The following is a 26,033-nucleotide window of genomic DNA, read 5'->3' on the forward strand; positions in this document are numbered from 1 at the left end:
CTTAGTATTCTGGAAGTTAAGTTTTAATAAAAAATTTGGAATATATATATATGTTCCATACATATGGTAATATGTATAAATGAACAAGAAAGGTATCTAGATGTTTGCTGAGCTATGCCAAGGCTTATGCTGAATGTGTCTAACAGCACTGGCGTCTAACTCCAGGGGTGTGAGTTAGTTTGTTATTTGAAAGTCTGTATCTATTGATAAAAAGACAGATTTCTTATACTTGGTCACCACCTGAAAGAAATGCAGACAGGAGGTGTTGGGAGATGTCATTGTCCATGCTACCATGGGCATTTAAGACTCCTGTCTACAAGAGCAAATTGAACCAAGATTTTTAGCTCCTTCTTTTCTCTGATGTGTTACCATGTCTGAGGACGAAGGGCATTGTGCTTTTGTCCACTTGTGCTCAATACTCAAGCTTTCAACAGAAAGAGCAATCCCGTTGGTGGGCTTCATTACTGGGGGGAATTCTGGGTGCTGGGAGGAAGGCCGCCAATTCATCTCATATACATTATTTCTCCAGGAAACACAGCATAATTGAGGACAATTTTCCACCATGAATTGCATCATTAGCTAACATAGGGAAAGTGAAATGCTGTTAACTTTCCTTTTCCTTCTACAAAGCTGATGAGCTGAAGAAAATAGAAATGAAAAGTTTAATGCTATTTTTTTCCTGTTCACCAAGGATATATGTTGAAAATCAGAATCAAAACACTTTTACACGGTAATAGAAATCCCACATTTTAATACATTGCCATGCACAGAAGGAACCAAATAACGCCGAATACAAAATAGTCAAATATACAAAATGATAAAGCCGATTTTCAAGCCCGAGAGAGATCATGCTCGCAGATACAAGTGGGCAGAAATCTGTACAGTTTTATTTTTATCAATTTAAAAAGACTCACGCCCCATCCTAGTCTTCATGAAGAAAACCCAAAATAGAAAGAAATAGTCTAAGAAAATATAAAGGAGACCCAAAGAAATTGGCAAGTTGGTAGCTGCTCAAGATACATAAGTCAGTGGCTCAAAATTGTGGTGCACAATAAATCTTATGTTTAGAGAAATGTTTTCTAAACATCGGATACCGTGGAGCCCAGGAATGTGGACATCCGGTGGAAAAGGCACTCTTGTTTTTGCCACATAACCTAATTGTGTCTTTCTAAGTCTGGGCCTGGAACCCTTTCTGGAGTGAAAAAGAAAAGAAAAAAAGTGAACAAGGGAAAGAAGAAAAAAAAAAGCAGAACAATTGTGGGTAATGGATAAAGGAAATTCCAATTTAATGAACCAATCTTGGGAGCCCAACACAATTAAGACCACTGCTTTAACTAACTGTGCACTTAAGGAAGCGTTAATGTCTACAGTCTCTGTGGACTACTGTGGTACGAGATGTGCTTTTTAGTCTTGCTGTTCAAAGAATGAACCAGTCTTTTTTCTTTTTTTCTTAATTGGATTTCTTCCCTCCGACTTTGTTACTTTAGCAGAGACTGATTTTCCTTCCTCCATCTTCTGCAGTGCTGGAGACTGAACCCGGGTCCTTCTATACATTAGGCAAGCACTCCACTGCGGAACCACAACCCCCACTCACTCAGACTCTGTAGAGTTCACTGCTGTTCTCTTTAATATTTACCAAATGATTTTTTCCTTATATCTTCCCTAGAACAAATACTAATGCAATAGAACCTGACCAAGGAAATCTGCCACGACTATGTGATTCTTAATGCCCTCAGCTTGCCAACTGCACATGCTCTGTGGCCTTGTTCCGTCTGAAGTTTGGGAGTCTTTGCCTGTCCCTGTCTCTGGGTAGGTCACTGTTCTCTGAACCCTGCAGAGAGGGAGTGATGATATGTGGATACCCTCACTGAAGGCTCTGAAAACCATCTCCTGTATCTAAGAAAAAGCTTGTGTGTGTGTGTCTGTGTGTGTGTAACTGGGTGTATTGGTATCATTATGTCTGTGTGTGTGTGTGTGTGTGTGTGGTGTATCTGTGTTTGTCCGATGTCATTATGTCTGTGTATTGGTGTCTGTATGGGTCTGTGTGTTGGTGTTTGTATGTCTGTGTGTGTATATGTGTGTGTCAGTGCCTGTATGTCTGTGTGTCTCTGTGTGTCTGTGTCCAACCATTCATGTGTATGTGTGTTCACACACACACATGTAAAATACCATGTATTACTTTCTCATTCTTCCTTTTCTTCTTTTAATCCTAGAGTGGAGGTTTGGTAATAATAGTTTTTGAAGAAAAAAAAAACCAAAGACGAGGAACAGTATCATTAACCAAGCCCATAACCCTGCTTGCCACGACAATTATCTGTAAATACGTGGTATGGGAAAACTTTACCCTTTAGACCTTTCTAGTCCTCAAACAACCCTGTCTGCTGAGGGACAGAGAACATCCCAGAAAGGCAAAGGCCCAAAGTCCCCAGCAATTGCTATTACTCCACCATTCTTGAATTCAAAACAGTTTCTTTCCCTTTATCAGTGAAATGCCAATCTCTACAAAGCCCTAAGAATAATGCAAGTATATAAACCACAGCAGATCAATAGTTTCTTTTCTCAGGTGCTTTTTACTGCTAATCTGTAATTTTGTTACAATATTGATCTTTGCTAAAATTTCATGTAAAGCTATTTAACTCAGTGCCTAATAATATTAAATAGTTGGATTAACTAGACCTACAGTAGTGCGATTCAGGGGTGCAAGACTTTCAGTAGAATGAGTTTCAAAACATCTGCACTGCCTTGGCTGTTCAGCAGGCCAGCTTCTGTTCTCATCATCACAAGTTGCACAACAAAAATTAAAGGGCCTGGTCTTAATCAGTTCTCGGCAGTGTGAGCTTCTTCTACCGGCCAAACCCCAGTCTCCTCTATCACAGCATTTGCAGGACATAGCTTTTGGCTAGAAGAGGAGAGATGGAAGCAGATAAATTAGGCAGAACCCCACCATTGCCAAGTGTTAAGTATGGGGTCAACACCCTTGTAGAAGCTAAGGTTTCAGTTGCTGGTGATCTGAGGTAGGAGTGGGATAAGCGTGAACAAGATGGCCTGTGGATGTGACTCATTGGTTGAACACGTGGCTAGCATGCCAGAGGCCCTGGATTCAATTCCCCGTGCTGCAAAACAAAATGAAACAAAACACAAACAAACAAGGCCAATAGCCATCAGCAACTAACATGACCTTCAAGGTTTCCATCACTACCAGGGGTCTTTTCAATTGATTTTTCGAAACAGGATCTCATGCAGCAGCCCAGAATAGTTTCAAAATTGCTACGCAGTCCAGGATGACCTTGAACTCTTGATCTTCCCTTTCTTCTTTCTCTCAAGTTCTGGCATTACAGGCATGTACCACTCTACCTGGTTTAGGTGGGGCTAAGGATTCAGTTTAGGGCTTTGTGCATGCTATCAAATTAGTAACATCTCTAGCTCCACCAGAGGCCTTTTTAGAAGAATTGGAACATGCTTCACCTCTGATGTGCGAGGAAACACGCCCATCTTGAGTTAACTGCATGGAATCCAGACAAGGAATTGCCCCAAACATTCTGAGTTTGTGGTCAGCTCCTAATGTGGTTGGATTAGGTGTGTCTCTGTGTGTGTGTGTGTGTGTGTGTATTTAACAATCTTCAAACGTTTAACAACACTCAAATTCCAACTATTTTTTTTTTTTTTTTATATTTCTGCTTGAACATAGAGTCTACCTAGTGTGCTTAAGATGCCTTTTCATGGTCTTTGTGTTGTTTCAGAAGCTGGGGTCACTTCTCAGGAGCTGGCAGCAGAGCTTGCTCAGTTTATAGGTAGGACAGAAGCAACTTCTAAAGTGCCCAAGGTATTGAACTGGAGGCAAAATTGGTTTCTCCTTCCCAGGTGAAATAAGGATCTATCATAACAAGAAGTTTTGTTTTAGAATTCTGTGTCAGCACAAAGGATTTTAATATATTTTTACAGAACTTGAGAAGGCTTTGGTAACACTAAGCAAAGAAGGGAAAGACCTGCACAACAAGAACTTAAAGTTTTTGAAGAAAGAAATTATGGAAGATGTCAGAAAACAGAACTTGAGAAGGGGTAGTGTGATCAAATGCAATTCCAAAAAACGGATTTGTGTGCTCTTTCAAACGCAAAACAGGAACCCTACATTTGATAACTACATCTATGCTAACACGGAGAAACACATGTGATTCAGCCATTTATTTCCTTTGATCCGAATGATTGAATTCTAGAAGGTTGTGAACCTGATGGCCTGCAAACAGCACTCTCCAGGGTTTCAGTTAGCTCAGGTGTGTGGGCCTCCAAGTCAGGTGAAATATTTTTCTTGCTTTTTTGGATATTTTGAGACAGAGTTTCTCTGGGTAGCTCTGGCTGTCCTGGAAATTGCTCTGTAGACCAGGTTGGCCTCAAACTCAGAGCTCTACCTGCTTCAGCCTCCCGAGGGCTGGAATTAAAGGCTTGCATCCCCACTGCCCGGTTCAGGAGATTCCTTCGCATTTCAGCTGCTATGCAAACACGAGACACTTGGGCCAGAAAGTCCCAGTTCTAAGATCCATGCTGAGGCTACTGAAAGTTTCTGAGGTTTGGAAAACAATACAACAATTGGTCAAGCCACCCCCCCCCCACCACACACACACCATTAGTTCCAGAATTTTGAAAATGCTAAGTGATCAGTAGGAATGTAGATATTCTTGTGTCAGCTGACTTGGGATTCAGCCTGAGTCCTGTCACCAGTGACATTTAGATGGCAGTCAGTGTAGATTGCTGGTGTCTTTTACTGCTTGGAAATAAGTACGGAAGGGGGTTCTAATGGGAGAATTCTTGGGTGTTTAAGGTTCTTTAGTAGCCTTATATGGCAAATGAAACAGCTTTATAATACCTTGAACAGCCAGATTTTCCTGTTCGGCAGAAGGAATTTCTTTGTCATCTGATGTGAAGCAGAGGGGACCAACAGTGGACCATGCCTCATGCTCTTTCTCCTTTTCATTTTGCCACCTAAATTTCACGCTACACATTTTAGAGTTTAGAAATAGTGCCTGTCCCTTCCCAGTTCCTCATCCAGGATTTTGCCTCTGAAACGAACGTGATGGACACAGGGGCCAGCATTGATGCTGACCCTGCAGCCACCTTTACAAAGGCATACCTGGTCATTCTTTTTCGCCTCACTCACAGCTTTCAGAAGTCTATTCCAGTGTATTCTAGCTAACAGACATCACCATAGGAATGTCACTGAATCAGCCTTCTTCTACTTTTAAGCTCCCAGAAATTTTGTCTGTTCACATACCAGAGTTCACGAGACCACGCTCCGGCTCTAGGATCAGACCCAGCTCTAAAGAGATTGAGGTGGAGGCTTGCTTGTCTTTAAACTAGAGTCTTCAGCTGTGCTGAAGAAGATATAGTTCCTGGCCTGCCCTCCTCTCTAATCCCCCTGGCCTTGCTTTAACGATCACCCCGACCAGGGACTTTTTGGAGACGAAAATGGGAGCCCAACTGCTGTTTGGGCTGCATCAAGGTCGAGCTTAAAACTGAATTATTAGTCAGGACAGGGAAAAAAAAATACTGAGGATGATGTGGTTCTGAGTTCTTTCTAGAATCCTTGAACTATACCTATAGCACTATGCGAAAGAAAGAAATGAAAACAAAACCACACACACATCAAAAAAAAAAAGAAAGGAAAAAGTGGGAGAGGTGATGAATAAAAACAGCCTCAAAGAATAAAAGGATCTTTGTCATTTCCAAAGATTAGGTTTTTAAGTCTATGGCAGCTTTAAGTCTAGTTGTCAAGTAGCAAAATTACTCTAAAGAACACGGAAGCAAACATCGCAGAGAAAGAAGCTGCTAATGCGTGGGGAAGAGGTTTGGATTAAAATAAAATGTGTTAGGGGTGTCTTTAAAACTTTACTTCCTTGAGACTTCATTGTTGCTATCCAAAACCAATTATGTGACATTTGCAGACAAAGCATTTAGGGGGTGTGTGTGGTGGATCCATTTGGGGTTCTTATCCTTAGTTTATATGCACAGGTATCTTTGATCTTCTTCTCCCCATTGGATGTTAAAAATGGCACGTTCTCCCCAGTATGGAGGACTGCATGCCTCTGTTTGGGCAGCTGCAGAGTGACTCTGGAGAGAACCTGGCACGTTTACCCGTATGAAGGAGGTAGAAATCGAATCGGTGGGTATACATGTCACGGAGCTTGTGCAGGGATTTGAAGGTAAGCCACATTCCTTAAAGTAAGTTGATAGGGTCCCTATCCTTCCTAGGCAAGTCTCAAGATACTGGTCCAACTTGCTTTGGACCCCAGCAGAACCACGATGCTCTGCATATTTAAATTTGATTTTGGATCTGAACTGAGCTAATCCCCTCAGCATCCCGGCGAGTCTGATAATTATTCATTTCAGTCCATTCCCAAGAATATCTTTCCTGCCTAAGTGTCAGCCTTTTAGTAAAAGGGGTAGCACAGGCTTAAGAAAAAAAGAAAACTTAAACCTCAATCATGTACATTCTTTAGATATTGAAACGCTTTCCCCTTAGCTCTCCATATCTCCTATCCTACAAAACAAAACCCACCATAGGTTCGCCTGGATTCCTGGAAGGTAAAATTGCAAACTCGTTTCTGACTCATAACAAAGCAAGAAGTAACCATGGGGCAATCTCACAGACGATCTCCATGCAATAAGGAAGTTGAAGGTCCTGAATGAAATCATTTCTCCCATTCTTCTGGTTTTGGTTGTGCATGTACAGATTTTGTGCCATTATGTTTCCAAACCTTTAATGATTTTAAATAGTGGTTGACAGTTTGGAAAACAGCACGGGCTCATATGCAAATATGGAGGTTGTACCAGAAATTAAGGCATTTTTTTTAAGAGACACCATTTTTCAACTGGGGTCTTTAAGGGCCTTCATTTTGTCATTTTCCATTTCCATCTTCACCCATTATCTTTCAAAAATGTTACAGTATTCCTCTGACTCCAAAAAAAAAAATTGCTCAGATTATTTTGCATCAGCCCAGATAACATCAGTCCATGATCATTTAGTGGACAACTGCACAGAATAGGCATCCAGTTCTCTGAGGGTTTTAGCGGGAGTCTCAAAGGGGCACTGACTCCACCAGCTAATTCCCAGCTACAGTGTCTCAGACCTGGCAGGGTTTAGAGAACTCATTAGGACAAATTCTGGGTCGTTAGGGGTATTTAGAGAACTGGCATCTCAGAGAATGCAGCGTAGTGATAAATAGTAGTGTCGAAAGGAAGTATGGGACTATAGAGAGTGGGGTCGGCATGAAGGATAGCAACAGAGAGCTGCTGGGGGAAGTTCTGATCAGCTTAGCTGACTGTTGTAGCAAGGTTCTAGATGTATTCTGAAGTTGCCCACTCCTTCAGGAATGGGATCTGCCTGTAGTCTGTCACGAGCATTTTCCTATGTTTCTCTGGCAAGGTGAGGGGGGTGGGTCTAGATTTCTCAGCTCAGTTTGTACTGTGGGAAAAGAGAGTAGTGTTTGAAAGAAAGAATTCAATAGAAGCAGGAAGAGTGTGCCTTCTGTACTGGAGTTGACCCAGTACCTTTCATGGCCCATGGTGGTCCCTCAACAGATGCTTGCTTGCTGGATGAAAAGAAGGAATGAAGGGAGGCATAAACCCTGCTGGTGGAATGAAGGCAAATGGATGGGTCATAGAGTGGGACCAATGGCAACCTGGGCTTGGATTACCTATTTCAGCTTTTTAGAGAATTATGGTCTGTGGTTGCTTTGACGGTCCTGGTGGTGATCTGTGGAAAGGTCCCAATCCCATGGTTAGCTATCATTTCTCCGAGTCTAGCTCACATCTGTCAGGAGCCACCCTGTGGAGAGATGATCCTATGCGTATTCAGGTCTTTCCACTTCCTGGGACCGCAAGTAGGGACAGAGAATGAGGGCTTGGGGACAATGCAAAAATGTCTTGCTTGCTTATGCTGGCAGGGTACCAGACGTTGTTACACCCATGGTAAATATTAGTCTCTGATGCCTGTGGGTTCCAGGTTAGGTTAGTGAGTGTTCATAACACACTTTTGTGTTCTAATTCAGCCAAAGTTCAATGTCCAGGGAAAAGATGCTAATGTATCACAAGGGGGCAATCAATATGAATGAACACTTCTCTGGTGTTCAGGTTAAAAACACTGACTGAATGGACAGGTTTCCCAGGACTGTGCTTTGTTGTTAGACAGAATTAAAAAAAAAAAAAAAAGTCATATATACATCCCAGGAAGCATTACCATGGAAGAGTGAGTTCTGTGCCGAGGAAGAAAACCTACTGTGGGCTGAATATTTTACTTCTCTGGGCACACAGTGGGGTCATTTGATGCTTCTCTCTGGAACTGTGATTTTAAACTTGACCTCTGGAAGTTTTCCTAAGTGTGGAAGTGGGGTCACTAAGGAAGGCTGCATTCTGCTGCCCTTGGGATTAATCCACGACAGTCTCTGTGTTTGGAAGATCTCATCTGTAGGAGAGGAGTATGTAGGCATGGGCCAGAGAGAAGCATCCTGTAAAGTGTGTTATGATGTGATGTGTTAAGTTGTGCCTGGGTACAGTGAAGCAAGACTTCAAAGAGTCCAGCTACCAGGCTTGCTAGCTTCGGCTTCCCTTTGTGCTGTAAGTAATCCAGTTATCCGGAGAAGCGTCAGCAAGTGAAATCTAACAGTATTGTGGCCATATTTACAACCATCTACCACAGAACACTGAGAGTATACTAGGAGTGGAGTTTGTCTTGGACAGTCTGAGCCAGAAATAAGACGAGTTAGAAAGAAAAGAGGAGACATTTGTTTCTCTACATGTACCAGATGTGGTTTCAGCGCATTGTCGTGTTCTCAGATAAAGTGCTTTAGCGTTAGACAGAACACCTTGGGATGCCACAACTAACACAGTCAAGACGCGTTTACATTCCTATCAGGGCATAATATTGTGAACCCTTCCACGGAGACTGCAGAACTCTTGTATTTGTTTTTCTAAAACATCATGCCATCTGCACGCTTAATGAAATAAATCCAGTAGTTGCCATGCTAACACAGGACTTGTCGTGAAGGGCACAGACAGAGCCCAAGGGGAACTTGAGTTATGCACAGTGATGAGTACTGGAAGTAATTTTCCAGCTAATGGCCTGCCAATGACCACTTGGAACGAGTTGGCACTGTACGTTATGCACCTCATTTGAAAATCCACGGCAAACCAAGATGAATTTTTTATCCTCCCAAACTTCATGATCTTGACTGAATAGGCATCTTCTCAGATAATCCAGTTAAACTGTCCATGCTCCAAGGATCTCTTCTGGCGGTGCCAGAGTAAGTCTTTCTCTGGGGAACAGGACATGCTCATACCCACTGGCCAGGCAGCGGCTTGCATGGCTACCGTGTTTATGGAGAACCCTCCGCTGAGGCTGCAAGAAAGGAAGAAGGGTGGGGGGAATATGGTTAGCGGCTTCCTTTATAGTCTGACTTACCAACATGTAACAATTATCTTATTTGAACAAACCCTAACACCCTTAGGTCAAAGAGAAAGGGCTAGCTGAGACAAGGGTTGCTCAACTCAGATGGATTAGTGGTGACTTGTCATGAAAGATCTTTGTACCAGTTGGCAAAACCGAAGACACCCATTTCAAGAGCTCAGTACCACTGCCTGGAGGGCAAAACTGGGTCTCTGGACTTGGATTTCAGTCCCTTGACAGGGTATCAGGCTAGGAATCCATATCATTTTCTAGAGCTGCATGTATGTCTGCCCTGAGGCACTATGAGTATGAGTTTGGAAATGGTGCAAGACGTGTGTGTGTGTGTGTGTGTGTGTGTGTGTAAGGATGGTTTAATTCATTAGGAATTCTAAATAAAATCACAAAGGAAATATTAGAAGCAGTATGATTAAGAGCGCCTGAGTTTGCACATTGAGTTTAGGGCTAGAAAGAAGAAGCCATTCAAATCTGCCTAGAGATTGGAACTATGGGAACTGTAGTCCTGCTTCAGACTTGGAATTCTGGGATAGATTTATTATCCTCATTTTAACTTTGGAATTTCCCCCATTATTTTATCTGGCTGTTCCACACACTGTTCTCCACATACAGGTCCTCAATAATTCATCATTATGAGTATACATGAATGCTTTCTCTAAGAACTCAACATTAGTTTTAGTTAATCCACAAAATTACTGAGCAACAGCAGGAGTTATTGATGGAAAAGAAATATTCCTAGGTTTGCGAGTCGAGCTGGCTCTACAAAACACAAGAAGATACACAATTTGTAAGCAAGTGTTTGATTAAAACTTGTTACTTATGAGAAAAATGCAAAACAAAAGGTCCTCTTGTAAGTGTATTAAATATCAAATAGTAACAAACACTTCTGATAAGGCCAGAATGTGAGCAGAATGTTAATATGTTGCTCGTGGCATTGTAAACTGGAAAAATAACATCCATTTATTTAAAAATCATTAAAAATGTATATCCTCTGATCTAAGGATCCCATTCCTAGAACTGGACCCAAAGGGAAAATATGAAAAATGAAAGAAGCTCTGAGCAAAAATCTGTAAGCTAGAGGTTGTTTATACTACAGGAAAAGCTGGAAAGGAGCCTATTGTTGAAAATTTAAGTTAAGCAAATCATAGTACAAATTTAAGTTAAGCAAATTATAGTAACTAATAAGATGGATCGTTAAAATCATACTAATTTTGATGATTATATAGCAACAGGATAAGCAGTTATGATACAGTATAATATAGAACATAATATATGCATAAATGAATGGTAAGTGAAAATGGAAAATGTGCTACTCGTGTGATTGTTGAAATACTTTGCAGAACAGTAGGAAAAATGAGGCCCACTATGTGCACATTCCCGAACAAGTTTCACTAATGCATCATGGTAGCTGACATTCACCAGTCCTCTCTAGAAAAACGATACTTCATTCTTTCACACAGAGATGACACTCCACTGCCATTGAGAGGGAGAGAAAGCGACTAACGTGGGGAAAAACAGCCTGGTCAGCCTATAGGGAAGCCATGCAGCCCTGAAGCACAGCATAGATCTCATGGATGCTGACCCAGCACAGGACAATATTCTTGAAGCTGTCGTTGCAATCAGATCTGGGAGATGTATGTCCTTGAAAAAAAGCCAATGAGATAAAATTCAAACAGGAATAATGACAGTTGCAGACTGATCCCGGATGATTTAGTAGACATACATCTTTGTGTGGAAATTGCAGTTGTGTATTGTCCAAATAGCTGTCTACATGGACTTCCAAGAGCTCATGGGGGCAGACGTGTTAAATTTGTATTCATGGACTTAACCTTAGTCTATTATACTTAATGTTTTTAGCCTTCAGTGTCCAATATTCTTCTTAGGAATGGAAAAAGCCACCCCCATTTCACAAATAAGGAAATCAAAACCCCGAGAGTTATTAGCCTAAGGTTACCTAGGTTCCAAGTTATTGTCAGAGATAGGCAGTTCTACCCTAGTGATGTAACCATGTGACAGGTTGAAAATACAAAATACAAGTGCCCAGAGTCTTTCCCACTTCCCCTTTCTTGGTGGGATTCTGTCTTTACCCACAAGCCCAATCAGCATAATAAAAGGCGATGGTAGGCAGGGTAGAAAATTGGAGTGGAAATTAATTTGTATTAGGATGGATAGAGAGGTGTTCTCATAGACTATGAATACAAAAGGCAGTAGAGGTCACAGACACATTTTCAGGATTGACAAGATGCTGGGATGTGACTTCATCAGCAGAATTCTTGGGAAGAGAAATAGCCAAAGGGGGAAGTACACTGCGGCATAATGCTGCCTTTTATAATCTTTCTATGACATCAGATCAACCTTCACTGTTCGTTAATGCTTCCTGCAGTTAGTGTTGGGTGTCTTTTAGCTAAGTCGCCATGTTGTATTAGGCTCAGGGGAAATAAGAAGTCATTTTTTACACAAGTACTCAGATTAAAATTTGAACCTAAACTGGGTGTGATGGTGCCTACTTTTAATCCCAGCACTACAGGGGCAATTGGATCTCTGTGAGTTTAAGGCCAGCCTGGTCTAACAAGTGAGTTGCAGGACAGCCAGGGCTACACAGAGAAGCCCTGTCTCAAAAACCAAAACAAAATGAAAAAGCAAGCAAATGAACCAAAAACCTTGAACCTTCGTCTTTTTATCACATATGTTCCACAGCGGGCTTTTCTGCCCTCGCTATAGATATTTTTTGGATGTGATAATTTTTTGTCTGTGTATATATGTGTATGGGCATGCATATACCACCGTGAATATTTGGAGGTCAGAAGCAATGCCTTAACCTTCCCCTTCGACTTTCTGAGGGCGAAGCCATATCTTACTTGTGTCTTGTTAAAGCACTATGCAGTATCAGATATATAGTCCGTACTTAGGATATAGCTGGGAAATTAAGAATGGCATAATGTTGGGGAAGACTCATTATTTGCTTGTTTAATCTAGTAATTCCGTTTCATTCTTGGATTCAACCAGATTTGATCCAGAATATGGGCTAAGTAGGGAAGTTTTGCAAACCCAGTAGTCAAGAGCATGGGTTCTGGAAGGATCTCCATTCATTTCCAAGGTCATCACTTGCCAGCTATGACGTTTTTCAATCTTTAAAATAGGTCACATAGTCTCTACCTAGATGAGTTGCCGTGACGACAAAATGATCCCAGAGGCAAGGCCCTTTGCACCATGTTTAGGGAATAGGAGATAACTGATGAGTGACAGCGTCTGTTGTTTTATTTCTATCATAGGTTCCCAAAGTTCCGTTGGGAAATCAGAGATACAAATATCTCCTTGTTCAAGGGCTAGAAAAAGAAAGAAAATGCCCAGCTGTCAGGCCATTGTGCCCTCTCCCGACCTGCCAGGCCACAGCCACTGTATTCCGCTCTCCTCTGGATTAGCGCAGACCTCAGACAGTCGCCTGATAACGAAGCTTCTAACACTTCAAAGGCAGGAAGTGACTTGCCTGGCAGGCAACAGGCAGCCTGGCAGAGGGCTCAGGACTTAAGTGTTGAGCTTTACCTCCCTTCACCCCAGCAACAGGGGATGAAGGTTTACCATATTTGGAGGAAAGATACTCTGTCCGATAATGCCACATCTCATGCTCCAAGAAGAGCAAATACAACTTTTCCCCTGAGAGGAGGCATTTAGAGTCTTCCATTCAGAAAGAAAGGGATGTGTTTTTGGGAAAGAATGTGTCTGTCATGGAAAGCAAGCTTTAAGTCTTCGGTGTGGCCCAAATTGCTTTCAGCCGTGTTTGAAATTTACAGCAGGTGGGAGTGACTGCCAGCGTTGCTTAATCTAACAGCCAGTAGGCAGGTCTACGTGTACTGAGCAGGCACCATGGGCCAACTAAGACTGTACGGACAAGTGTTTGCTGGAGCGTGAGTGCCATTTTGGAGGTCTTCATCAGCACATGCTCAGAGGAGGGCAGGCACACGAATTTGTCCCCACCCTGTGGCTAGGATGCACAGGACTGAGACCAGGACCCCAGATCTGCTGTCACCATAAGCCCTTCCCGACCGTAAGAAAGAATGCATGTCAGGAAAAGGAGTTCTCTAACTCTAACAGGAAGAGAAGTGAGAAAACAAGGAATTACGCTGTGTAAAAGAATCTTCATTAAACACAAACTACGGAGTGCCGTAGAAGCGGTTTAACCCACAGAAAGCTAGTTCATTTCTCTTTAAACAGTGTACGGTCCTTCATAGTATGGCTGAGTGGCTCTCAGATGAGTACAGTTCTGCCCCAGGGCAGACAACTGGCACTGTCTGCAAGACATTTCTGTTCGCCACTCACGGTGGTTACTACCAGCACCCAGTGAGTAGGGGTCAAGGCACCGCTAAACACTTAGGAATGCGTAGGAGAGTGCCCCAACAAAGATGCCTCCAGCTCGAAATGTCAAACGTGCTGAGGTTGGTTCGGCAGACACGGATCTCTGCTTATTTTCCATTTTTGGTTGTGAGCCAAATATATCACTCTCAAAATAGGTCAAGATAAAAAACAACCTAAGTGGGCCTCTTCTCTGCACAGGCAATAAGGCTAATTTCCAACCTCACTCCTCTCTTCTATTCATCATTTTCTCATTTTTATTTGATTTTATATTCAGGGCAATCAAAACCTTTAAAGCCAAATCACTTCTAAGTTCTAGAACCCTCACAGGCATGCCATTAGAAGAATCAAGATCGGATGATTTAGGCAGGTATGCTCAATTAATTAATTAGTATGCAGGCAAGAAGTTAGGAGAGGAGGACAAGGGATGGCGTAGGGGGCTATAAAACTAAGCTTTGCGATCAGGGCTTCTTGTAGGAGATACCATATGTGTTTTTGGTGGTGCTGGTTCGATTTCTATCACTCCTTGTTCCCAAAAGACTTAAGAGGCTATCTTCTCACCGAGAACATGATTAAGGGATCTATTTTACCCTCTGGCTGTGGGAAGATGGAGGTCAGAATCTCTAACAGGGTGGTGTCAGAATGGCACAGAACGTGCATGAGGAGTAACAATAAAGCTGATGCTATATTTAGACACTAGCCTGTAACTTCTCACACGGCCTAGAAACGTGGAAAGCATCATGAAGATAATTGTGTGAGAGACCAATGTTCGAGTTGGAAGGTTGGGCAAAGCTAATGGCCCTCCATTATGGGGGTAGGCCTCAGATTTGATTTTTTTTTCTTTTTTTTTTCGAGACAGGATTTCTCTGTGGCTTTGGAGCCTATCCTTGAATTAGCTCTTGTAGACCAGGATGGCCTCGAACTCACAGAGATCCACCTGCTTCTGCCTCCTGAGTGCTGGGATTAAAGGCGTGCGCCATCACTGCCCAGCTAGGCTTCAGATTTGAATAGACGAAGGAATAAGTAATGGGTCATTCATGTTTGCTGTTGTTTGCTGCTAGGGCATCGGTCCTATACTCTTAACTTTCAAGCTTGTAGATCATGAGACTTCTGTTTCCATAATTAAGTGATCCTGTTCCTATACTAAGTCTCTGTCTTACATATGTGTTTGTATATGAACACATATGCGTGCATATATATGGATACATCTATGTCATTGATCATTTCTGTTTCCATGGAGATCTCTGAGTAATACAGTTAATGAACATCATGGCGGTATCAGTAAACAGGAGCATTAGCCAAGTACTCACCACGCACCTAGCATCATACGCAAGAACCTACATCTATTTTGCAGCAACCAGGTGAGTGGGACACTAGTTCCACTCCACAGATGAAAAAAGCCAGGCTTAGAGAAACAGATCGCCTAGGATAGGCTGCGGCCTTTGCTGCTGCAAAGACATGCAAAGGTGCTTGTTTATTCCAGAACTATTAAGTAGGAAATACACTTACATAGGAGGGAAGGACTTTGTTGCCATCTCTCATCCCCTTATCCCATAGTTTCTGTTTTCCTATAGAATCTGGTTGACTCCTTGTACGGTAAGAGGAGGAGTGGTTCTGTTGCCCGACTCTGCAGTTCTCACGGCCTCTAGGGAGTTTCAAAGGGTTCGGAACGGAGGGAATACTCCCGTACTTGAAACTACCGAGAAGGAAAGAATGTATTGTTTGAGAGCCGAGATTTCTCCTCCTTTCCTCAGTTCTGGGCAGGAGGGCCAGTGGATGAGCAAGGCAGGGTGGGAAGAACTTGCTCTCTTACTCTAGTATTACAAGCAGAGCTGTTACTCGGTTCTACGGGTCTGAGAAATCATTGTACGCTTAGCCAGTTCTAGTTAAGCTGCTTGGATTACTCTGTGTACACATGAGGTTACAACAGTGTATCCCATAAATATATAAAGTTACTATGTGTCAATAAAAGTTTATTGCATGCATTTTTACAAATTTTAAAATCTCTCTCTTGCTCTTTCCCCACAGTGTGTGTGTGTGTGTGTGTGTGTGAGAGAGAGAGAGAGAGAGAGAGAGACAGAGAGAGAGAGGTCATGTGTTAGTGCACATCAGCTATATTGTGTGAGACTAGATGAGAGGCCCTTACCACCTTGCCTGAGACAGATTTCTTGTAGTACACGGCTACCTAGACCAGGCTAGCTCCCTCCCAAACTTCTTGGGTCTCTCCCTTCTGTGTTTCCCACATTGCCATAGTAGCCCTGGAATTCCAGCTGTGTACAACACCACGTCTGGCTTTACCTGGATTCTGGCCCTCGTGCTGCAGCAGCAAGCACTTTTCTCCTCGCGCCAGCGCCTTAGCCTCTACATTTAAAAGAATGACTATGGAAAACAAACCTAAAGCAAACCTTCCGGAAATCAACTCTGATTCACACAGGTTAAACTGCATTTCCAGCTTCTGGGGTTTAAAAGCTGACATTTGCACCGCAGGCCTTCCAACATGCCTGCGTGAGACTCACCTGTGGGAGCTTCTCCGAGTTTTTGCTTTGTCTTGCTCTCTCCCCCTGTAGTGGATCAGAATGTCCGCGGGGGGAGATTGGAAAGCTATATGTTTAACAAGAGGAGCAGTAATGCTCATGAAGTCGGCTTGGCAGCCGTCCACAGAAACACCCACGTCTTTCCCCCAGTATTTAAATAGTAGTTATTTGTCCTTCAGACAGAGAAAAGTGGTATCGACTGTGGGAAAATGTGGTTTATAGCCTTGCTCTTTTCACATAACAAAATAATCAGAATCCTGGATATAATACAAGGCAGTGATCCAGTGCTGGGTTGCAGTGTAGGGCAGGCAGGGGAGGCTTGGAGACCTGCACAAGCTATCTAACTTACGCAAAGTTCCAGGGACCTGAGCATGTCCTAGCCTTCCAGTAGTTTATGCTTCCTGCAGGCTTCTGCGTACACATATTCCCCTGGACACCGGCTGAAGTGTCGCACAGCGCTTTGAGGGGGCAGGGCTGGAGGGGTTTCAAATTCCTGTGATGAAACTCTATTAGAACCTGGCTCTGTCCTGTGCCGACATCACTTGATGGTGTATCTGTCTTCAGGCTAGTACTTCATGGAGTTTAGAAGTGTTCCAGGGAGCTCAAGCCATTGCTCTGAGCTCCAAATGGGAGGAATTAGGTCCACTCCTCTTAGAGATGGACCATAGATTTGAATTTCTGACCATGTTGCGGGGATGAAAGTGTTTATAGCTGCTCTGGAAATTTCTATGAAGCTCAAGTTCCTTCAGGGAAGATTATATCTCACTCTTGTTCTGTGCTCTGGCCATGGTGGGGGGGGGGAATCAAAGTTATTCTTGACATGTTCGTGGAATGAGAGCATGAACATGCAAATAAACATACGAAGACAGCTACACGAGCAAAGTTAGCAGCTCCTTCTTGTTCTTTAATGAGAACTGGAGCAGAGATTTCAGTATATAGAGTAAAGTCTATGAGCATCTAGGGTATCCATTGCCTTAGGTCTTTAGGAATCATTTGCCCTGGAAACGAGCAAGAACCTCCCTCTGCTGCATAGCTAGCGTGAACCAGATACCAGCTGACAGCAGTAGATGATTCCCTTGTACCACACAAATACGAAATGATGCATTTTGGGGATAAAGGACCATCCGGCCAACTGCTCTCTGAAGGGATGCATTTGTACAGCCAATTAGTCTGTGGTAACCCCGTGACTCCATCCTTTGCACTGGATAGACTCAAGTGGCTCAAGTCATTACATTCTGACAGCCATTCTAAGAGCCCCAACATCCTTTCAGAGGAAAACTCAGTCCACTGGCACAAGCAATAATGAACCAAAGAGAGCACAGCCATGTACATTGAAGTTCAGTCCTATCTGCCATTGAACTTCCTCTCCTCTACAGCACCAGCCAGCTGGCTGAGAACATTCTAAAGGATTGTTTTCTATTTTCTCTCGTTTTTTCTCTACTCCAGCCTACTCATCACAGAGCACGGAAATCTGCTTGCCTGTCTGTCAACTGTATGAGCAAACCTGCTTTTTCTTTCTTCCTGCTTGTTTCTTTATTCATGCATCCATTTCTTTGCCTGTTTGCACTATTTAGCCTTACTGAATCTCAAGAGCTTCCCTGTTGGCCAATCTAACAGCTTCTTTCATGGAAGAGTATTCGTACCTAAGATTCTCTTCTGTGGAAAAGGAATGATAGTAAAACAAAAAATATTCTCCAGTTTTTCAAGAAAAAAATAAAAAAGAAAAGCACTCTTCTGCAGGAGTCTACCAGGTACACTTGGTGTTTCTTCTTTTCAGTGCCTAGTGTCAAGGGAGCTAGAAGAATCTCTTCATGAAACACTGCTCTGCAAGCTAAAAGAAAATAATCAAAGTGACAGCAAACGAGGAACATGGGCACACACTCTTGGAGCAGAGAGCACCTTAGCACTTGATTCTTAACTTTCAGTGTATGCTGAACCACAGGACAGCATATCGTCGATCCTGCGGTTCACTAGTGGCCACGAGGACATGGACCACATTCTCTGAGCAGCAAGGGCAGGGGGCTCCCAACTACTGTAGCATTGGACACCTCCGATTTTTGCAGTGATGGATGTGTCCTAACAGTTCTAGTACAGTAGTCATTAGCTGCGTGTGTTCAGTGGACACTTGAAGCATGAAGAGTGCGTGAAACACCGTTTCTGTGACCATGGTGGTGGAGTTGGGTGTAGCATGTTTGGTAAGTGTGAGTGTATGCGGGTGCATGGCTCCATGCACTTGTGTGGAGGTCACGTGAGGCCTCCTACTCTAGTAGCTTCCATTATATTTTCTTAAGTTCAGTGAGTGTCTCATTGAATCTGGGGCTCACCGGCTAAACTGGCTGTCCAGACAGCTTCAGAGATCTACCTGTGTCCTCTTAGCAGAGCACTAGAGATAAAGGCAGGTGCGCTGCCATGCCTGTCTTTTTATGGGGGTGCTGGGAATCGAACTCACATCCTTATGTTTGACAGCAAGTTCTCTTAGCCTTTTGAAGCATCTCTCCAGCCCATGGAAATTACTTTTAGCTTTAATTTTACTTCATGTATGTTTACATGTCTATGTGTGCCAAGTGGCTACAACACTGTAGAATTGAACTGAGACAGAGATTGAGCAAGACGGCCTCAGAAAAGAAAGTCACCCAGCAAAGGGAACTCCCTATGCTGTCACCCATATTATAAATTTGTTCTTGTCCACACCTGCCTTCTTCCTGTTCTCGTCGGTGTGGCTCAAGGCTTCCCCTCTGCCTTTGTACAAGTTCCCAGAATCACTGTATATACAAAATGGTAATTAAGGAGAACTCTATAAACACTCCGAAGTGCAGAAGATTATCTCGTTTACTCAAACCTCTTGGACTTGGCAAAAACCAAGCAAGAAACCTTAGGAGGAATGGATCACTTGTTATGAGCCGTTCTACCTTGGAGTCTGTCTGGCAGGATTCTGAAATCAGGATCCAAGGTCACAGTGCTATGGGTTTTGGTTCTTGGGTCCTGACATAAGGGACAGATGTAAGTAGTGGAGGAAGACAACAATAGCCAAAAAAGAAAAAGATGAAAAAAGAAAAAAAAGGAAAGGAAGGAAGAAAGAGAAGAAAAGAAAAGAAAAGAAAAGAAAAGAAAAGAAAAGAAAAGAAAGAGCACTCAGTCTAAACCAAGTTCTCTCCAAATGAGAACACACTGAGGGCTGGGAAAGGGTTGGGCTTGCTCTGTCTAAGCGGGAGTCAGCAGGTTACAGTCTGAGTTACAGTTAACGAGATTTGGAGATGTTCCCTGAGCTAGCGAGTACTAATTTCCATTGAGGAAAAAGTTATGAGGCTTGGATGTCTTAATGATAACAGATAATTTCTCTGTGTGGGCAGAGCTACAAAGTGTGTTGCTATGGAACTGTGCGGATTGGGCACTTTCTTTTGTGTACAGTTCCCCCCTCCGAGAATCCACTTGGCATGAGTTACAAACCTGCTAGGGGACTCTGGTGAATAATTGCTTGAACTGGCTGGTGGCCATCAGCAGGACCATGCAATTTACCAGTTTCCACGTGGAATTATGTAGCTGAAGGTTTAATGGGATTTCAGGTAATAGAGCCCAGATGTCCAAAAGTAGGATGTTTGAGATTTCACCTATTTGCAAGGCTGTGGAGTTTAAGCATTATTTATTTCTTGCTGAGATATCCCTCTTCCATCTTTACGCAATCTTGGACCAGTCAAATGCAAAGGCCTTCACCTTGACATACTGTATCCAGAGAAGCCATTCCTGTGCACACACCTGCAGCCAACAGTTCAGATACAAGCTCCCTGCCTTGTGGTCGAGGCTCTTGAGGTCAGTTTTTTTTGCTAAGGATATGGCAGTTAGCAGCCCTTGTCCCACCTTGTTGTGCAGCACTCAACTTCCAAATTGCTTTCACACATTTAATTGCCTTTCAGTCTGTCAGGGTCCAGAGGAAATGGGCTGGGACTAGTATTATTATCTCTGTTTTGATGAGGGAATCAGGGGGCACAGAAGAGCAGGGATAATAACAACTCACGTTTGTGCCATACTATCATGTAAAGAGTGCTGTTTCAATGGGGTTTATGCGAGTCTGCTCTTTGAAGCCTCATCATAGCTCGGTGACTATCAGCTCCACTTTGTTTATTTTTGTTTTTTCAAGACAAGGTTTCTCAGTAGCTACGGAACCAGACCTGGAACTCGCTCTGTAGACCAAGCTGACCTCGAATTCTCAGAGATCCTCCTGCCTCTGCCTCCTTAGTGCTGGAATTAAAGGTGTGTGCCACCACTACCCAGTTATCAGCTCCACTTTGGAAAGGGAGTACTCCAGTACAGAGAAGCCTGTGTGGAGTGGTCCGTGGTATTCCGGAACCACATACTACGCATCACATTTGTTCCACGGAAATGATTTCAGCATTGCCGACAAGATCTGGAGGTCACTGTTAACATAGTGTCCTTTTTGGGAAAAGATTTATTTTTTAATTTCCATATGTGTGTAGGTGTTTATTTATGTGTGGGTATACGTATAAGAGTGCAATACCAGCAAAGGCCAGAAGAAGGTGTTGGAGTCCTTAGTGCTGGTGCTCCAGGCGGTTGCTGGGAACGGAGCTGGAAGAACAGTATGTGCTTTTAGTGACTGACCCATCTCTCTAGCTCCAGGGTAGCATTCTTTTTTCTAAGATTGCAAGCTCTTGTAACTGGCGAGTGATTGCTCTAGCACAGAATATCTCAGTTTCTTCCCTTAGACTTATCTATAACATATCACAGATGAGTTGGTCAAATGCTGATCTCTGCTTCCTTCTATATGCCCATGCCTAGTTTTATACTCCTTACAAGGACAGTTTAGAGTCTACCTATTGATTAGAAGGTGACACATATTCTTGCTAAGCCTCTCTTGATTTTTTTCTGGAACTCGGAATGATCCTATTGTGTGAACAGACAGAACAAACACCATTTCCCTCAGGGTGCAACTAACTATTGAGCTCTGTGCCCAGATCAACATTTTTTTCTATCTACCTTCCATCTTTCCCACAGTCTAGCTTAGGCTGCGCTTGAACTCACGATTCTATTGCATCTAGTCACAAGTCGGGACTGTGGTCATGTCCTACCTCTTATAGCTTCCGTATTATTTCTTGATTGCCATCTCAGGTTCTATGCTAAACACTGGGTATATGAAGAATGAATATCAAATAACCCTCACTCTTATTCTCAAGCAACCCCTGGTATGCTGAGCCGAATTCACAGTGAGAGTCTGTGATGTACAGATGGCTGTACAACGTCCTGTATCCTAGGATAGAAAGGCAAGATTCCTGAGGCATGAGGAGGCACAGGAGCCCTTGCTGCTGTTTACAGATAGGACTGGGAATTCTGCCCAATCTCTCTTCTAGTTAAAGACACTTCTTGGAGAAGGGGACTGTACTGTATTCACCAGAATACTTAGTCTTTTCAACAGAGTGATCATGGCACAACTAAAGAAGGACCATATAAGACGTGAAGGGGTTCTCACATTATGGCAGAGGCAGTCTGGGCGATTCTTCTCCTGTCTTGGCCATGGAGGTAAAGACAAGGAAGGCGGACACTTGCTGCTGCCCATGCTTTCTCCACATGGCCCTGACCCAGGCAAGGGAAAGACAGGAAACCCCTGACACACTTTGCAAGTCAGTGAGCAGTGCAGGGTATGATTGTTTTTACTTCTGTGAGATGTCAAGGAATGCTTAATATACTATTTTAACATAACAGTTTGGGAAACCTTCTTCAAACCTACTCCTGCCTCAAGGACTGCAAAGCATTTAATATTTTAAATTATTCCCCTTTCAGAATGGTGACTGATTGTTTGGTATTATATGGCCCTTATAAAACAGTCTGTAAAAATAACGGCGTTTCATTTTGCTACCCTTAAGAGTTTGGGTTTGGGGCATTGTAAATACATTTTATCCATGCTGAAGTTTGGCTGGGATACTAGGAGGTAGGGCTGGCACTAAGCGGCATCTCACCCTTCCAGAACCGAGCTAGGCTGTCTTACAGCCGAGAAGCATGTGTGGGAGAACGAAGGCGACAGTTGCCCTTGTGTGGACTTTCTGAGAAGTCCAGCTGCTTCATCTCCCTGAGCCATCTGAGCGACAGCCATCACCTCTGTAAGTAAAGGGAATACAGATGTTTTGTAGCCATTTTTAAACATAAGATCTATCACCATATTTCACCCCATCTGTCTTTGCTAGGATTTTTTTTGCTGCAGTGACAAAACACCTAGATTAAAAACAAGTTGAGGAAGAGCTTATAGTTCTAGGCAACAATCAACCACTGAGGGGACTCAGGACAAGAGCTCAAACAAGGAAAGAGCCAGGAGGCAGGAGCTGATGCAAAGGCCATGGGTACTGCTTACTTGCTTGCTCCCCATGGCTTGCTAAGCCTGCTTTCTTATAAAATTCAAGACCACCAGCCCTGGCGGTGGCACTGCCTATGATGGGCCCTCCCACACCAATCACTAATTAAGAAAATTCCTTATACACTTGCGTAGACCCCAATCTAATGGAAGCATATTCTCCGTTGAGGTTCCCCCTCCCCTCTAGCTTACATTAAGTTGACATAAAAACTAGCCAGCATACTATCCAAGCTGCACTTAAAAAAAATAAACCAATAAAACAGAGCAGCAAAAACCCAGTACTAATTAAACTATGACAGAAAGCTTTGATAGTCCGACATAAGGAACAATATCAGCCTGCTATTGCTTCATGCTTTCTGACATTAGCTCTAAAGAACCCAGCAATTTCTCTGCCTTCGGGTACCAGCATCAAGCGTGATAGGCAATCCCTCTGCATGGATTTCAGAAATAAAACATGACACACCTTCATTTATTTGTTATGTATTTCTATCTGAGTGCAAAGCTCAGATTTCTGCTTTGCAAAAACATATTAAATTGTGGTTATACCTTCAGTGTCAAAATTTGCCTCACGGATGGTGCTGTTTCATGACTTTTGGCTTGCGAGATACATTTTTGCTTCAATGCCAAATTATAGTGTAATATTTCAGAATCTGTTTTAAATAGCAATTAAACTTGGGTGAAGTGATAAAAATATGAACAATCAGAGCCAAATCCTTACACAGAAGACTGCCATATGACCTCCAGTTGTCATAACCTTCCCTAGACTATAAAATGTACAATCTAGAAATGTTAGAATCATGGAAAAAGTGCACTTCAAAGGCACTGGAAAACAGGAACTGAAAGTTTATCATAGATCTCGAGTTCAGTGGACACACAACAAATCTCAAGTGTCTCCCCTTTTATTAAAGGGAGTGAGAGTCTGGTGAGGATCCAAAGAGGGCACTGAGGGCCGATCTCATGTTTTGGAAAAGAGATAAAAATGCTGGATTTTAATCTGATTTTTTTGGAGTATAATTCATATTTCAGGAGCTATAAAACCATGACTGGTCTTATTTATTGCAAATTCTACACCATGGTTTGCCTTCCTACCTCTCTTTGAAAGGCATCTTTGAAACCTGGGCCAAACCTGTCATGAGTTCCTTCAATAGAATATTTCAGAGATGGCTAATGTGCTAGTTCTTTCCTCTTTCTTTCTTACTACAGTGTGTTAGTTTCCCTTTCCTCTTTCAAACGCTGTCACATGCAATCAATGCTCCCAGAAGCCACATGGAGAGCCCCACATGGAGGGAAACTGAGTGTCTCAACTGACACCCACAGTGAGCAGTTAGACTAACTCCTCACCATTTGAGCAAACCATCTGGGTTGTGGATCCTCAGCCCCAGGTTATAGGACAGGGAATGAAAAATAGTTACTTATCAAGCCTTTTCCAATTTTCAAAATTATGCCCGAAGAATCATTGATGTTTGGAGCCGCTGAGATATGGTGCAATGTGTTATGTAGAAATAGATAGCAAAAAACCACTGCCATGTTAATTTTTAAAGTGGGTTTGAGCAAGACTTGTTCTAGAATCTTAAGAAGCAGAAGCTGGAAGTGAACTTAAACTCACTGCTTCCTAAAGTGAAACCTTTTAAGAATTATTCAGTACTCTGCAGTTACTAGGCTACACCTAATGAGTACAGCAGGAAGTTTACAATTCTAGAGGCCAGGGTGTAGAAGATGTGCCTGTTGTGTAAGTATGGTGACCTGAGTTGATAGTCACAGAACTCAAATAAAAGCAGGACATTGTAGTATATGCCTGTAGCTCCACTTTTGGTGTCAGAGGTCAGAGATAGATGGATTGTTGTAGTCATCCAGTCTAGCCAACTTAGACCTTCTTGATAGTGAGACATGTCTGTTTCTGGCAGCACCAATTACTTCAGAGAGGTTGATGGGCATTGAAGAAACTCATTATGAAATTTGTTTTCAGTGTGACAAAGCTAGTCCATTTGCCTTGACTGCTTGATGCTGTGCTGTATAAACTGGACATGCAGGACCCACAGAAAACTGAGTGCTAAACTTTCCAAAAGATGGGATGGTTCCTCAGGGTCTCTGCTTCACAGAGAAAACTGCCAGACATTCTGCAGGACACAGAATTAAGCAACTGATGAACTTTGCTATTACAAGGCAGAACAGATCTTTAAATTTCCTGCTTCACAGAAAAGTCTGTTGAATATTATGAGTTTGTAAGCTGAAGATGGATGCCCCAACATTACAGAAGAACTTTTGCTGACTGTTCAGGTAGCAAGATGTCTCTGTTGATTCTAGAATTTTGGAAGTTGTTTACAATGTACTTCCTGTTTACTTTGGTAACATATCCTTCTAGAATCTTTGGTGGAGTTGAAGACAGTTATAATTTTCCTTAGTTATGATCAAAGATAAATTAGATATAAAACTTTAGATTCACAAAGATAGGATAGATGACTAAATAGCATAACTGCAATTCTTACTTGATAATTATTTTGTTATATGTAATTTTACTACGTGAAAGTTAAAACCTTCCTTTTAAATTAGACAGAAAAGGGAGATGATGGTAATTCCCCTCTGTATGCTTTGAGTATGTTTTATTACCACTGGCTAATGAATAAAGCTATTTTGGCCAATGACTTATCAGAGCAAAGCCAGATGGGAAATCTAAACAGAGATATATAAAGAGAGTAGGCAGAGACAAGGAGATGCCATGTAGCAAACATAGGAGACAGACACCAGAACCTACTGATCGGGTGACCGGAAATGAATGAACAGTCTCTGGTTACAAAATTCTCTATCTAAATGTATAAAACTGTAAAGAATGAATGAACAATTTTTAAAAAAGAAAAGCAACCAAGCATCAAAACAACAACAGCAACAATAATATAAAGTTATACAAAGGTTTTAGCACATAATAAACATGAAAGTCTTCAATAAATATGAAAGTAAGAAAGGAGAAAGAAGGGAAAGCACAAACAAATAAAGAAAGAAAAAAGAACAATTTGGCTCACACAGAAATATCTTTTGGTGATACTAATGTAATTGATCTTTGAATAATACCTGCTTTCTGGCAAGGTGTGGTGGCACATGCCTTAAATCCTAGCACTCAGAAGGCAGAGTAGATCTCCGAATTCAAGGGCAGCCTGTTCTACAGAGTGAATTCCAGGGCCGCAGAGAAAACCTGTCTTAAACCCCCACTAAAATAGAAAGATCTTCTTTCTGCAGGCCAGGATATATACTGATAAATAGTCATCAGTGAGAGTCAATATATTTATATCTACTTCATATAAATTATTTATATCTACTTAAAGTAGGCTCTTAAAATTAAAACAAAACA

General features: G+C 42.4%; 1 protein-coding gene across 2 annotated transcripts in view; it reads right to left on the minus strand.

Moving 5' to 3' along the window:
- Nucleotides 1–740: 740 nt before the first annotated feature.
- The window catches only part of Samd12 (sterile alpha motif domain containing 12), a 386,502-nt gene continuing 361,209 nt past the window's right edge, over nucleotides 741–26,033 (minus strand). For both annotated transcript variants that reach the window (XM_057792075.1, XM_057792074.1), the window contains exon 5: nucleotides 741–9,388. In XM_057792075.1, coding sequence (XP_057648058.1) covers nucleotides 9,366–9,388 — 23 coding nt within the window. In that variant the 3' untranslated portion in view covers nucleotides 741–9,365. The remainder of the gene's footprint in view (nucleotides 9,389–26,033) is intronic.

The sequence above is a fragment of the Chionomys nivalis genome, chromosome 17, assembly GCF_950005125.1.
Source record: "Chionomys nivalis chromosome 17, mChiNiv1.1, whole genome shotgun sequence".
NCBI lineage: Eukaryota > Metazoa > Chordata > Mammalia > Rodentia > Cricetidae > Chionomys > Chionomys nivalis.